General features: G+C 60.2%; 1 protein-coding gene across 1 annotated transcript in view; it reads left to right on the forward strand.

The window, feature by feature from the left end:
- The window catches only part of EFCC1 (EF-hand and coiled-coil domain containing 1), a 28360-nt gene continuing 13473 nt past the window's right edge, over nucleotides 123–15009 (forward strand). Inside the window, exons 1-2 of the mRNA XM_018038417.1 lie at nucleotides 123–835; nucleotides 1965–2248. Coding sequence (XP_017893906.1) covers nucleotides 155–835; nucleotides 1965–2248 — 965 coding nt within the window. The 5' untranslated portion in view covers nucleotides 123–154. The remainder of the gene's footprint in view (nucleotides 836–1964; nucleotides 2249–15009) is intronic.

The following is a 15009-nucleotide window of genomic DNA, read 5'->3' on the forward strand; positions in this document are numbered from 1 at the left end:
CGCCGCCGCTAGACGCCGCCGGCTCCGCTCCAGCCGCTGCTAAGCCCCTCCTTTCGAGAAAGCCGGGGGCCGCCCCTGGAAGTGGTGGGCGGAGGGACCGGAGGAGGGGCGCTCCGCCGCGCTGGAGCCCAGCGGCCCGGGCGCGGAAGCCGGCATGGAAGGCGCGGCGAGGGACCCGTACCGGCGGCCGGCGCGGCGCACGCAGTGGCTCCTGAGCGCCCTGGCGCACCACTACGGGCTGGACCGCGGCGTGGAGAACGAGATCGTGGTGCTGGCCACCGGCCTGGACCAGTATCTGCAGGAGGTCTTCCACCACCTGGACTGCCGAGGGGCCGGCCGCTTGCCCCGCGCCGACTTCCGCGCGCTCTGCGCGGTGCTGGGACTGCGCTTCGAGGGGTCTGCCGCCCCCGGGGAGGCCTCCGGAGATACGGCCGCCGGAGACACGAACTCTGGGGACGTGATCTCGGGGGACGCGGCCGCTGGGGAGGCCGCCGAATGGGACGAGGATGCCGAGGAGGAGGCGCGTCTGGCGCTGCGCGCGGAGCCGCCCGAGCTCACCTTCCGCCAGTTCCACGCGCGCCTCTGCGGCTACTTCGGCACCCGCGCCGGGCCCCGTCTGCCCCGCGGCGCTCTGAGCGAGCACATCGAGACGCAGATCCGCCTGCGCCGCCCGCGCCGCCGCCGCCGCCGAGCTGCCCGCCCGCCCGGCCCCGACAGCGGCCCCGACGGCGAGCGCCTGGCGCGGCTGGAGGAGGAAAACAGCAGCCTGCGCGAGCTGGTGGAGGACCTGCGGGCCGCGCTTCAGAGCAGTGACGCGCGCTGCCTGGCGCTGCAGGTGCGCCCGCGGCAGGGGCGGAAGGGGGTGGGCGGGGAAGGGCCGACCCCGGCGACCGCGGGGCGCTGAGAGCCCCTCCTGGGCAGGAGGGGACGAGCAGGGGGCAGCCCGCCTGGCTTGAGCCTACTTGCCGCCCAGCCAGTCCACCCTCTCCGGGCCTCTCCCCTCCTCACATCGCGCATTCCACCCCCAAACCCCAGTCCCACTGAGGAAACCATCCCCACCCGCACCCGTCTCCTTTTGCCGTCTGATCCAGGCCCGGACCCTTCCAGGAAACCCAGACGGTCCCACATAGGCCTCTAGAGGCTTCCGGGAGGCCTAGGAGACAGGTGTGAGGAAGACTGTCCGGCCCTTAAGGAGCTCCCTGCCGAACGGGGCCTACCGGCAGCTTGTATGCAGTCACTCAACAAACATTGCAGGGCCTGCCTCGGGGCCCGGCCTCGCGTCCCCGGGCCTAAATAGTGTCACACTGGCGATCGGGCAGGCAAAGGCCACCCAGCGCTGTGGGGGCCAGGCGCCGAGAGAGGCACGGACCCAGGGCAGGCTGCTGCGATTCAGTCAGCAAGCACTTGAGCACCAGCGTTGTGCCCAAGGGGATGAGAAGAGGCGCGGGATCAGACGAGGCCCAGAACAGCCTCTGAGGGAGCTGCCTGCTCCCCACGCGGCACGGGCACAGCCCCGAGGGGTGGGGAGAGACCCAGAAGCGCCCAGGGGTCCAGGCGCAGATTTTAGTGGCCAAGGCAAGGGCCGCACCCACGGGCATCCCAGAAGCAAAGCCTGGGGCGGGGGGTTACTCTTGTTCTGTGGAGTAAGATCGTCCAGGATCATTCGTTAAGTCTTCGCTGCTGCTGCTAAGTCACTTCAGTCGTGTCCGACTCTGAGCGACCCCATAAGGCGGCAGCCCTCCAGGCTCCACGGTCCTCAGGATTCTCCAGGCAAGAATATTGGAGTAGGCTGCCTTTTCCTTCTCCTTTCGTTAAGTCTTTACTGAACACCTACTGTGTGCCAGGCCTATTTTAGGGCGAGGGCTAACCGAGCTCATGGCCCCGGTGGGTTTGCTCGCGCGCTCTGGGCCGGGTCGGGATCACGCGAGGCGCTCACCGCCTGCCCTGCCGCCCTGTCCCTGCAGGTCGGCCTCTGGAAGAGCCAGGAGGGCGCCCAGGAGGCGGCGCGCGGCGAGCCCGAGGCGGCGGCGCGGGAGCTGCGGCAGGCGCGCGGCGCGCTGGCGGCGGCCGAGGCCCACGCGGGGCGGCTGCGCCGGGGCCAGGCCGAGGTGCGGCGGCGCGCGGAGGAGGCCCGGGAGGCGGTGCTCCGCAGCCTGGGGCGCGTCCGCGAGCTCGAGGCGCTGGCGCGCCAGGTGCCCGGCCTGCAGCGCGGGCTGCGGCGGCTGGAGGGCGAGCTGCGGCGCTACAGGTGAGCGGGGGGCTGGGGTCGGGACCCCCTCCCGTTTTCCGGGGCTTTCCTCCTCCCCACTCGTTCTCATGGTTGTTCACGGATCCGCTCATCCATCCATGCGGCCAGGGGCCTGTTCACCCATCAAGTCCCTCTATTTGCATATTCATGATGGGCGGGTAATAGGATATGTTTATTCATATTTGTTTTGACTGATCAGTGCGATACTGTGATGGCAACAGCTAAGAGTTCCTGAGCACCTAAGATGGGCCGGCCTCTGAGCACTCAGGTGACTTAACTCACCGAGTCCCTCCAGCCGCCAGCCCTGGGAGGCAGGTACCATGCTGTCCCCCTTCTCCAGGTGAGGAGACAGACGGGCCGGAGCCCTGTGCTAGCTCCGCCAGGGCAGGACACTGGGCTTGGGACCAAGGTTCACATCCTGGCAGGACCTCTGCCGACGTGACACCTTGGGAAAGTCACTGGCCCGCTCCGAGCCCCCGTTTCCTCTTGGGTGGAATGGAGACTGCGGTTCCTGCCTGCCCGCGTGGCTGTGAAGACGCCGTGAGGCCCTGCCTGGCTCATTTTGGTGCTCAGTGAACAGAGCTCCCACCGTTTCAAATTCCAAGGCGCCCCGCGTGCCTCCCACGTGTGCTGAGCACCGGCTCTGTGCAGCAGCTGTGTGAGGCTGCAGGGGGCCGCTGTGAACGGACCTTCTGGAATCTTTGCCCTGATAGAGGAGGAGGGCGCTGGGGGCGGGGTTACCTGGCGAGATGCGAGATGGGCCAGGGGCGGGAGGAGGGGAGAGTGCTCCAGAACAGGAACAGGGAAGGTAAAGGGCACAGAGAGGAGGGACCTGGGCTGGAGGCCGGGAGCGGGAGAGGCAGCCCGGGAGCGGGAGAGGCAGCCCGGGAGCCGGAGAGGCAGGCCGGGAGCGGGAGAGGCAGGCCGGGAGCCGGAGAGGGAGCCGGAGAGGCAGGCCGGGAGCCGGAGAGGCAGCCCGGGAGCGGGAGAGGCAGCCGGGAGCCGGAGAGGGCCAGGCCCGGGAGCCGGAGAGGCAGGCCGGGAGCGGGAGAGGCAGGCCGGGAGCGGGAGAGGCAGGCCGGGAGCGGGAGAGGCAGGCCGGGAGCCGGAGAGGGAGCCGGAGAGGCAGGCCGGGAGCGGGAGAGGCAGCCCGGGAGCCGGAGAGGCAGGCCGGGAGCGGGAGAGGCAGGCCGGGAGCCGGAGAGGCAGGCCGGGAGCGGAGAGGCAGGCCGGGAGCGGGAGAGGCAGGCCGGGAGCGGGAGAGGCAGGCCCGGACCGGGCCAACCCAGGTCACGGCGAGGACGTCAGCCTTTCCCTCGGGACAGCATGAAGCCGTGGAGGCTTGTGGGGGCTGCTATCTGCCTCCAGCCCGAAAGGAAGCTGGTCTGGCCCGGCCTGGCGGGCGGGGCAGCCAGAAGGGATGGCTTTGAACCTAGTTCCTCACTGGGCAGACAGTGTCCTTGAGTTCTGAGGTGCTCTCAGTGGGGACGTGAAAAAGCATAGTGCTGGAAGGAAGTCCCCCGCTCTGGGCTAGCCTCCTGCAGCTCCAAATGTTTGGACGGCCACTTCCTGTTTGCAGAGCTGATCAGCTGGGGAGCAGGGCTCGTTGGCTTAAGGCCCATATGCAGCCTTGGATCTTTCTCCAAGAAATCGACGGTCTCTTCTTTCTTTTGACCTAAAAGAACTGTCCTTTACAGCATGGTTGTAAAAGTGCACAGGCGAGGCATGCTCTAATCAGACTGCAAGGGAGAGGTCTGCCCACCTTATAAACTGTGGGAAGTGAGGTTCTGAGAAGTGAAGTGACATACCCAGGGCCTCACGGCCAGAAAGTGGGGAAGGAGGTCTGCCTGCTGCACAGCCTGTGTTCTTTCTTTTCCACTTCACCTTCTTTGTTGGTGGCTCATGGTTACAAGATGGCTGCTGCAGCTCCAGACCTCATGTCTGCTATCCAGGCGTAAGATGGACCAGTGACATTGAGGGCCAGAAGGATTTTCTGCTAGTGAGCTTTGCGTTGATATTCAGGGAGAGCCCCCCCACCCCCCGCTTCTCCCTCTGGAACTTGCACCTCCTCCAACTTGGCCAGAACTGCAGCACGTGGCTGCCTCTACCTGCAAGAGTCAGGTGATGCTGATATCTCAAACCAAACTGGGGCTCCTGGTTCGATCCTTGGGTCAGGAAGATCCTCTGGAGAAGGAAGTGGCAACCCACTCCAGTGTTCTTGCCTGGAGAATCCCATGGACAGAGGAGCCTGGCAGGCTACAGTCCATGGGGTCGCAAGAGTTGGACATGACTTAGCAACCAAACCACCACCTTAGGAAGGGAAAAAGGAGCAGATCCTGCAGAGGCTCCAGAGGCTACACCCGGCGAATGCGGAAGCCCAGGGCCAGACAGTGGCCCTCCTGCGGTGGTTAGGTGGTGGCCGCCACTTATTTCCCGGCCCCTAAGCCTGCCCCGCCCCGGGAGCAGGCCTCCTCTGTCCGTTTGCTCTAGTCAGAGCTTGCAGGTTTGCAGGCTGACTTGCCCCCAATGCTCTCTGTCTTTGAAGAAAGGAAACGGAAGGGAACAGAACAGCCGAGAACACTGGTCACAAAACCAAGCTCGAGGGCCCAGGACTCGGCTGAGCTTCCCGACTCCACACGAGCCTCCTCCCCCTGCGGAGCCCCTCCTCAGGTGTGACCTCAGCCGCTCTTCCTCGCTGCTCAGGAGGAACTGCTCTGAGTTCTTTCTCAAAGTTGGGCCTTCACCTCCCTTCCCAAGCCCTGCCCTGTCTCTCGGGGAAGCTGCCCCCTCTCATCTTTCTGGCGTTGCTGTAACCCCAGCCTGTCCAGTTCTCCCCATCATGATGGGGATGGCCACCTTGAGCCCAGCTTTGAGAGATGTTAGGACCCTGGAGGGTCCCCCAATCGCGGTGGGGGGGGGGTGGTGTTCCCTCTCTGCCCCCACCAGGGCCTGATTCTGGGCTGCTTTCTAGATGCGTTTCTTAGCTCAAGGCTTCTCACTGCACAGCGGGTGAGAAACTGGGCCCCGCACCTCAGACAGCATCCCGAAGCAGTCGGGGGGGTTTTCTCGCCTCTGTCTGTGGATGAGACGGCCCCTGGATGGGCCCCCTCCTCCTGCAGGGGCCTGCTTGTCTTCACGCAGCACGCAGGGACCCCTGCCCCGTGCCACCTGGGCCTCAGACCCCCAGTCCTGAACCCCTGGGGGCATTTCAGCTCCACCTCCCACTCCCCACACAAGCCGGGCATCTTACCTTCTAATCTGTGACCTTGGCTCTGCATTCTCCTAAATGGTAAGGTTTTCTCCACCACTTCTGTGTGTTTGAAGATAGAAAGGGTGCTGCTCATAGCGCCTCCATCCACCGTCTTGACTAGGAACCCAGGAGAACAGACAGGAGATATTTAAGCCATTGGAGACCCTCAGGTATTTGTCCCACATTTCCTAACCACCCTCCACGGACAAAGCCCTGTGTGGATATGCTGGGCACACAGAACGGACACAGGCACGCCCACTGCCCTCTGAGGGTCCCTGGGCCTGGGCAAAGCAGGCCATGAACTTGATGCGGGGACACGCACGTGCTTTGTGCAGAGGGGCCCAAGGGAGCGACCACAGCCTGCAGAACCAGGAGGGGCCTGGATCTCATACAAGCATCCCGCACATCAACGCAGCCACAGCCTCCTGGAGCTCACCCAGCCGGCCCGCCTGCAGAGGACAGCTGCTGGGCCCATCAACCTCGGGGCTCCTGCTGCGCACAGCTGGCCTCCTCAGGCTCACTCGGCCCAGACAGCAGACTCGGCTCCTCCAAATCCCGCAAGACAGTCCCTCCTCCCGGCACACGTGTGACCAGAGTGGGCACAACTGATGATCTCGAGGGGAAGACGCGGATTACGATGTGGTAATGCAGTTTCACACGGAATATTTACCACCACGATTTATACGATGCCGTTTAGCCCTCCATCCGAACACAGTGTTTCCTTGTCACTCCTCCCAAGCTACACCCAAACGCTCTCCAGCTTTCTCTCCTCACTGCCTCTTTCCATCAGCCAGGTCTCTTAATGAGTGCCAGAAAGTCTGACTCGCTTAAAAAAGGAGCTGGCTTTTACTAAAGTTGAGGTGAGACCAGCTTCAGGCATGGCTGGATCCAGGTACTTAAACAATGTCACCAGGATACCGAAGCTCTGGGCTTCGCTCCCAGGCAACGTCTCTCCCCGGCAGCCTTGGAGGCACTGACATCACAAAGCTCCAAGTCCAGTTGGGAGACCATCTCTGGTCTGAGTCAGCCTGCTGAAGCGCCAGGCTGAGCCTCAGCGGGCCAGCTTGGAAGCATGTTCGTCCCTGAACCCACCAGGAGTCAGGGTCATGTGATGCCCTGACTGGCCAGACTCTGGTGACTGACCTACCGAGCACACACACACCCGGGGGAGCCCTGCCGAACTCTGGGTCTGAGCTCCTCCCGGGAGAATCACAGGAGTGCCTGTCCCAGAAATGTTGAATGACGCACCCCCCAAAGTCAGCTCTTGCCGGCCGCTGAACGGTTTGCGATGTTTGGGGGCACTCTGCACCCTCTCCGACCTCCCTGTCCTGTGCCTCAAAAGTTGCTGGGAGGATGGGCCAGTCTGCCCAATAAGGATGGCTTATAACCGGTCTCCGGGCCCAGCCCACGAACCCTGCGAGGAAGCAGGACAGCTTGAGGTTCTTAGGCCAGCACAGCCCAGGGCCCCGAGGAAGACAGTGAATGAGCAAGTGTCGGGACCAACGGGCGTGTGGACAGAAGCAGCCTTGGGAACGTCTCGGCAGCAAGGGCGCGGGCATCCAGCCCCGGGCAGGCGCCGAGCCGTCCCGGGGCCTGACCCTGCCTCCAGCAGAGCCGCCCTCCACTCGGTGACCGCAGATTCTCTTGAAGCGTCGAGTCTCAGCCATCTCTCTGCCCACCGCCCCTGCCCCACGCTGTCGAGGAGAAGCTGGCCCTTTAAGACACCTGGCCGGGCAGCCTGGGGCCAGCACTGCGGGGCAGGGGGAGGCAGGGGTGGGCTCCACCTTCAGAAAGAGACCAAAAAGCCAGCTCAGCTGGAGCTGAAGAAAGAGCCACCCGGCCTCCTCCGCGGCTTTGTTGTGTTTGCCAGGAAGGATGAAAGACTGGAGTGGGGGCGGTGGAGACGAGGGAGGCAGGGGCCCGCCCACTGGGCCGCCCTCCACAGAGATGAGGGCTTTGTGGGCCACGCCTTTCTCCCGCCCCACCAGAGGGTTAGGGGGGCAACGTCAGGGGGACAGGAGGGTGGGGGGCGAGGGGCCATCTGGGGCAGAGGCGGGGTGCAGCTCCCAGTATCCTGAGAAACCAGCGTGTGGGTGGCCGCTCGTGGGAACCAAGGCCTTTCCCGGGGACAATACCCCAGCTCACAAAGGGCCAGTGCTGGCCGGGCGCCTGCCCCAGCGGACCACCCCGGCCAAGCCGCAGAGGGGGTTCAGGGCAGGGGGCAGGCTTGGGAGGCCCAGCCAGGCCTAGACTTGAATCCCAGCTTTCCCAGACGCTTACACGGGCCCTTGAGCTGGTCCCTGCCCTCTGTGAGCCTCCCTTTCTTCGCTGTGATCACCCCGCACCCCTAGCTGGGTGCGGGGTGCTCAGTGAGGTGGGGGCAGGGCGGTGCAGCCTGGGGTGCAGCTCTGGGGCGCTGACCTGTGTGCATCATTCTTGCCGCTGCGAGCCTCCGTATCCTCATCGGTAAAACGGGGCAAGAACAGTAACTGTTCTGACACCCACTTCACAGGGAATTTGAAGATAAAGTGCCAATACATAGGGAGCACCTAGAATGCTGCTTAGCACTGAGAAGATCCTTGATAAAGCTGGAGATGACTGTTATATCTCTCCCTTCTCACAGCATCCCCACAAACAGTAATGGTGATGGCAGTCGGTGTTGTTGATAGGAACCGGAGGCCGGCCCTGGGGAGAGTCTGGCCCCGGGAGCCCGCTGTGCCTGAGGACCTCCACAGGCAGTGGGCAGTGCCCGCTGAGTGTCAGGGGCCTGCCGGAGTTGCAGAGTGCGGGCAAGCACAGAGGAGGCATGCGTGATGCCGGCTGGGGCATCTCTCAGGGGAAAGCCGTCACTCGAGCTGGGTGCTGAAGGGTGAATAGGAGTTTTCTCAGGGTGGCAGATTCAGGTCACTGTGAGTGCAAACAAAGGCCCAGTGCCTCGAGGGAGCAGGGAGACGGACTGTGGCTGGCGGGCGTGAGGTGGGGAGCGGCAGAGGGTGCTGGGAGCTCAGGTGGGGATGGTGAAAGGCCCTGAGGGCTGAGGCACGAGACCTTTGCCCCAGAGAAGGAGTGAAGCGGCTGTCTGAGCTTCACGGCGCCCCTTCAGGCTGTGGAGAGAGATGGGCAGACAGGGAGAGGAGGCGAGGCCAGTGAGAGCACTGTTTCTGGGTGCAGCGCCCGAGAAGGGAGGGCCCCCAGCCCACACCCCCAGGAGGGCCCCCAGCCCACACCCCGAGGGCCCACCTGGAGCTGGGTGGAGCCTCTCCGCCCCAGCCACTTCCTCTGCAGGGCAAAACAGACCGGAGAGCGGGAGGCAGCGGAGGCCTGGACAAGGGGAACCTTCCTCTGGGTGGAGGAGCCGGCAAGGGGTCACCCAGAGCGAGTCTTGGTGCCCTCCCGTCACGCTGGGTCAGGGAGCGGGCGTCAGCCCGGTGCCAGCAGAGCGCTGCGATGACCCGTGGGTGTCAGCGCAACGCGGGCCGGATGCTGAGCCGGGGCCTTGGGGCTCAGGGGAGTGCACACCGTGCCTCGGGACCTGCACATGGTCACGTTCACAGTCACAGACCCCGGGAGCCAAGCTCAGCAAAGGTTCCCACTGGGCACAGGCTGAGGAGGCGGGGGTCAGGCAACTGGCTCCCCTTGACTCCAGGGGCTCCTGCTTGAGCACAAGAAGCCTTCAGTGGGCTGTTAAGTGAAAGTGTGGAAGTGTCAATTGCCCATTCTAGTCCAACTCATGGCGACTCCAGGGACTGTAGCCCACCAGGCTCCTCTGTCCATGGGATTCTCCAGGCAAGAATCCTGGAGTGGGGTGCCATTTCCTCCTCCAGGGGATCTTCCTGACCCAGGGATCGAAGCCAGGTCTCTGCATTGCAGGCAGATTCTTTACAGTCTGAGCCACCAGGGAGGCCCCAAGCAGGCGGTTGTCACCCTGCTTATTAACTCATATGCAGAGCACATCCTGAGAAACGCTGGGCTGGATGAAGCACAAGCTGGAATCAAGATTGCCGGGAGAAATATCAATAAGCTCAGATACGCAGATGATACCACCCTTATGGCAGAAAGTGAAGAGGAACTAGAAAGCCTCTTGATGAAAGTGAAAGAGGAGAGTGAAAAAGTTGGCTTAAAGCTCAACATTCAGAAAACGAAGATCATGGCATCCGGTCCCATCACTTCATGGGAAGTAGATGGGGAAACAGTGGAAACAGTGGCAGACTTCATTTTTTTGGGCTCCAAAATCACTGCAGATGGTGACTGCAGCCATGAAATCAAAAGACGCTTGCTCCTTGGAAGGAAAGCCATGAGCAACCCGGACAGCATATGAAAAAGCTGAGACGTTACTTTGCCAACAGAGGGCCGTCCGGTCAAAGCTGTGGTTTCCCAGTGGTCGTGTGACGCATCTTCAGAGGTGTCCCTCAGACACGTGGCCTTCACCACACCATTAAAGGCAGAAGACAGGCGGACATCGGTCCTCTCTACCCGGAAAAGCACGGCCTGCCCCCAAACCCCTCATGCACGGCCAACTGAGAGTGGTAGCCAGGGCAGGGCCCACGGGCAGGAGCCAGGCGAGCAGAGACAGCGAGGAGGGAGGAGCCGGCAACACCTGCTGAGCTGTCTGATGGACAGCATCCCCCAGAGACGCCTACCCCCAGGCAAATGCGTGTCCCCGGCCAGATTCCCTCAGGGCACAGCCTGGGCCCACACTTCCACTGACAGCCTAGGGTCTGGGTGGTGGCCTCCTGCCAGGAGAAGGGTCTTGATTAAAGCCAGTGTGTGCAGGGTCATATACAGATGTGAGAGCTGAACCATAAAGAAAGCTGAGCGCCGAAGAATTGATGCTTTTGAACTGTGGTGTTGGAGAAGACTCTTGAGAGTCCCTTGGACTGCAAGGAGATCCAACCAGTCCATTCTAAAGGAGATCAGTCCTGAGTGCTCATTGGAAGGACTGATGCTGAAGCTGAAATTCTAATACTTTGGCCACCCGATGCGAAGAACTGACTCACTGGAAAAGACTGATGCTGGGAAAGACTGAGGCAGGAGGAGAAGAGGGCAACAGAGGATGAGATGGTCGGATGGCATCACCGACTCAATGGCCATGAGTTTGAGCAAGCTCCGGGAGCTGGTGATACACAGGGAGGCCTGGTGGGCTGCAGTCCGCGGGGTCGCAGAGTCAGACACACTTGGCGACTGAACGGCAATCTGTGCCGTAAATGTGTCCTTTGGAAAGGGATGGTGATCCGGCCCAGGCCACCCAGGCAGTCAGGGCACAGCCCAGGTGGGACTCAGTCCTCAGGCGCCCAGGAGTCCCGGGCTCTCCTGCTTCCATCGGGGTGGGCTCGGGAACAGCCTCAGCTCTGTGCCTCTGAGGTTATGTTGGGGATGCTCTGTGACCCCATGTTCAGAACCCTGCTTTCCCAGTTGCAGGCCGGGCCGGTGGCCTCAGGCACGCAGATGGGTGATGAGCAGACCATGTCATTGGTTCTGCAGGCCAGGGGCAGCCTCCCAGGACCCGGGTGGCCTGACTGCCTGACCAGTCAGTTGCCTTTGGCCGTGACGGTGGTCACGCTGGTGGGGCCCCCACTCCGGCCCCAGCGTCCTCCAGTCTGCCCACGTGCACGCCTCCAGCTGCGCCAGCCTCTCTGTTCCTCACACCCCAAATGTCTCCCTGCCTACTTCAGGCGCCCTGACCACACTGAGGGACTCCTGACAAAGTCACATCCACCCAGCCGTCTTAGCTACATCCCATGACGTCTTCAGAGGCCCTGGCCTCTGCTCCATCATCTCTGATCGCCCCTGGCCTTCCCATCTTCCATTTATTTCTGTCGTGACTTCGCCGGTTCCGGGTGGCCCCGAGCGAGGCCGACTCCTGCGGGGGGCACCGCTTCACCGCGTGCACCGTTTCCAGCACACACGGTGGCTGCCACACTGCTTCAGTCGGACGCATTACAGAGCAGAATTAACAGCCGGCACTGGAGAGGGGGTGCTTGGACACCTGTTTGCACCCCGCATTCAGCCGGGAGCAGAAACAAGGGCCAGTTGAGAAGGGCGCCCCGGCCCCAGCCCTCTCCGCTGCCTGCACCCTCCGCTCCGCGGGCTTCGTTTTTAGCCCTTCCTCCGCGGTCCCCCGCTGAGCCCGCCTTCCTACTGTTCTTTGTTGTTTCCTCTGATCCTTCGCTCAGGAAAGGCAGCCGGCCTGAGAGCCTCTGGGACCTCCGGCCGCCTGGCGCCCCCGCTCCTAGCCAGGCCTCGAGTGTCCACTCTGCCCAGGAGCTTCCTGAAGCTTAGGGGCCGCTGGGTGTCAGAGGGACGAACAGAGGGAGGGAAGCAAACGCGAGTGACGTTTTCCATCCAGCTCAGGAAAAAGCTGAATCCGGGGATGTTCCATGGTCTCCGACTGGACCACCTTGCTGAGCCATTTGGGTACAGCCCAAATCATTCAAATGCTAACCCACAGTTGCCGTGGGTGTTTTGAGATGTAATTCAAGTTCACAACCAGTTGCACTGGAGTAAGAGAGACAGATGATCCTGGATAATCTGGGTGAAGCCGAATGCCTGTAAGTGAGGCTGAGGGCTTCCCTGAAACAACGGGGTCCCACTGCATCCAGGGCTCCAGACGCCTATGAGCCCCTCCTCTGGATTTCAGACTTGCTGGGCTGGGCCCCCAGCCACAGGGGCCGCTTCCGGGTGGTAAAGCTCTTGAGACAGTTCTGCAGGTACAGTTGTGAACATAGGTGGGCATCCCCTACTGGCCCGCCTTCTCTGGTTGAGCCCTGACCATGCAGGGGCTGAGGCAGGAGGGGAGCAGAGCCCCATTTTGGTGCCCTTGAGGCACGAGGCCGCGCACTGATTCGCCTACACGACCCCTGGCAGCGCTCAGTTTATCACTGACCACGCTTTAGGCTGCAAGTAGCAGATAACTCTGCTCAGAACGGCTTAAACCACAGGAACACAAGCTCCTGCGTGAGAAGCCCAAGGGAGAGCAGCTCAGTGATGTGTGCAGGTACCCAGTTCTCCAGCTTCCGACTCGGTCTGCCTCAGCTTGTCATCTTGTTCTATCAGCAGAGGCCCCTCATGGTCACAAGATGGCTGCCATTGCCCCAGGCATCACTGCCACATCCAGAGACAGAAAAATAACTTCCTCCTTCAACTCCCGTGTTCCCAGAGATTCTCCTGGAAGACATCTTATTACTTCTCACCGGCCAGGATCGCATCATATGCCTGTTCCTAAACAAACCTTTGACGAAAAGGAGGAATCACCATGGTCAGCTTAGACCAATCAGGTCTCCTGTCTGGAGGCACTTGGCCGCGTAGCGTCTGACGGAATAACTGAGATTGTGCCAACGAGACAGACGGGTGTGCCTGTTTGGTTTGTTGTCTTTGGTTTCTATGCAACCATAACAGATTACCACCAATTTAGGCACTCAAAACAACATCCATTTATGATCTCACGTTCTGCAGGCCAGAATTCCAGGCAGGCTTGCCTAGTCTCTCTGCCTGGGCTCCCACAAGGCCGAAATTAAGGTGCCGCTGACCTGGGACTCAAGAGGAGAATCTGTTTCCAAGCTCACCCAAGGGGAGCTGAATTCAGGCCCTTATGGTTTTACGACTATAATCCCCGTCCTCTGCTGGCTGTTGGCAGGGGTCGCTCTCCACATACCGCCTCCCGTGGGCCTGTTCATCCTCCAGCCAGCAATGAGCCAAGTCCTTGTCATACTTCACGTCTCCCTGACTTCCTCTTCTGCACCAGCCAAGACAGTTCTCTGTTTTTAAACTGTGATGAGGTGGAGATAATACCCAGGCTTAAGATCAGCTGTCCCACATAACATAACAGCATCCCAGGAGTGACACCTCGCCACATTCACAGGTTGCAGGAGTTAGGGTGTGGGGTCTTGGGGGGTCATTCCTAGAGGACAAGGTGTCTCCATGGGAACAGTATCCCCACCAGAGACACCCTGGACATTCACTCGGAGGGCCTGCTTGTCTCAATGACCAGGTGGGCAGCGTTCCAGGCACTTGATGGGGGTGGGTGGTTCCCAGGGACACAGGCCTTTGGGTAGGTCCTGTACCACCCACCAGGGTTACCTTGTACCCCAAATAACTTCCAAATGCCCAGCTGGGTGTTCATCCCACGAAAAACGTGCTTTTCACTGTAATTATCTGAGACTACCATCTAACTCTGCTTTATATAAACACAACTTTTTTTGTACAGTTTTAATACACAGAGTCTTAGAATGCAATGCTGTGTCAATTGAGGAAAGGTTATGTTATGGTTTGTTTGGAATTTTCCAAGGGTTGCTCATCATTTTATAAACACATCGCAGATGATAACAACACTTGTGAAGCTTAACCAGCTGGTGCGGAGCTCCTGTGTCCGCTGGCATCCGTCACTCCGTGTCCCAGGGAGTCTGCGTATCTGTCTGTCTCTGTGTCCACCTGTCCATCCATCCATCTATCTGAATACCATTTCCTAGCCCTTATATCGATGTCAAATATAGGGAAAGAGTGTCACGAATATCCGATTGAGTATTACCTTACCTCTCTGAAATTCAAACTAAGCTACTATTAAATAGGTTTAATCATCTAAAAGTTTTTTATACCTTGAGTATTTACATATTGAAATGTGTACTGTAAAATTCATTTCTCTCTCCTTTAAATCACAAAGCAGCAGTTCAGTTCAGTTGAGTCGCTCAGTCGTGTCCGACTCTTTGCAACCCCATGGACTGCTACTACCAGGCCTCCCTGTCCATCACCAACTCCTGGAGTTGACTCAAACTCATGTCCATCAAGATTCCAGCCATCTCACCCTCTGTCGTCCCCTTCTCCTCCCGCCCCCAATCCCTCCCAGCATCAGGGTCTTTCCAATGAGTCAGCTCTTCCCATCAGGTGGCCAAAATACTGGAGTTTCAGCTTCGGCATCAGTCCTTCCAATGAACACCCAGGACTGATTTCCTTTAGGATGGACTGGTTGGATCTCCTTGCAAGTCCAAGGGACTCTCAAGAGTCTTCTCCAACACCACAGTTCAAAAGCATCACCCAAAGTTTTTTCAAAGTATATGTAAAGACAAGGCCTATCCCTTATTCAGCTCACTTTGGGATCTTCCAACATAACCATTTTTTATAAGACATATAAACATAACCTCCTTTTATAAGAGAGTGGCAATTTGTCAAAGGTGGGGTCCTCTGCTGTGAGGGGACAGAATGAGTGGCTGTGGGACATGGCCAGGGTCTGGCTCCACCAGTGCCCAGATCTCACGATGCACTGCTCTCCAGGCGTTTGCCAAAGTCCAGACACTCTCCAAGGATCTGTGTCAATTTTTGCCATCTCTGTGTCAAACCTGTATTATTCGTCTTTAGTTGCTATTTTCCCTGAAATCATCTCACTCTTTTTACTTAATGGATTTAAAGAGATAGCCCCTGGTGGCTCGGGTGGTAAAGAATCTGCCTGCAATGCAGGAGACCCAGTTCAATAACTGGGTCAGGAAGATCCCCTGGAGGAGGAAATGGCAACGCACTCCAG

The sequence above is a fragment of the Capra hircus genome, chromosome 22, assembly GCF_001704415.2.
Source record: "Capra hircus breed San Clemente chromosome 22, ASM170441v1, whole genome shotgun sequence".
Classification (NCBI taxonomy): Eukaryota; Metazoa; Chordata; class Mammalia; order Artiodactyla; family Bovidae; genus Capra; species Capra hircus.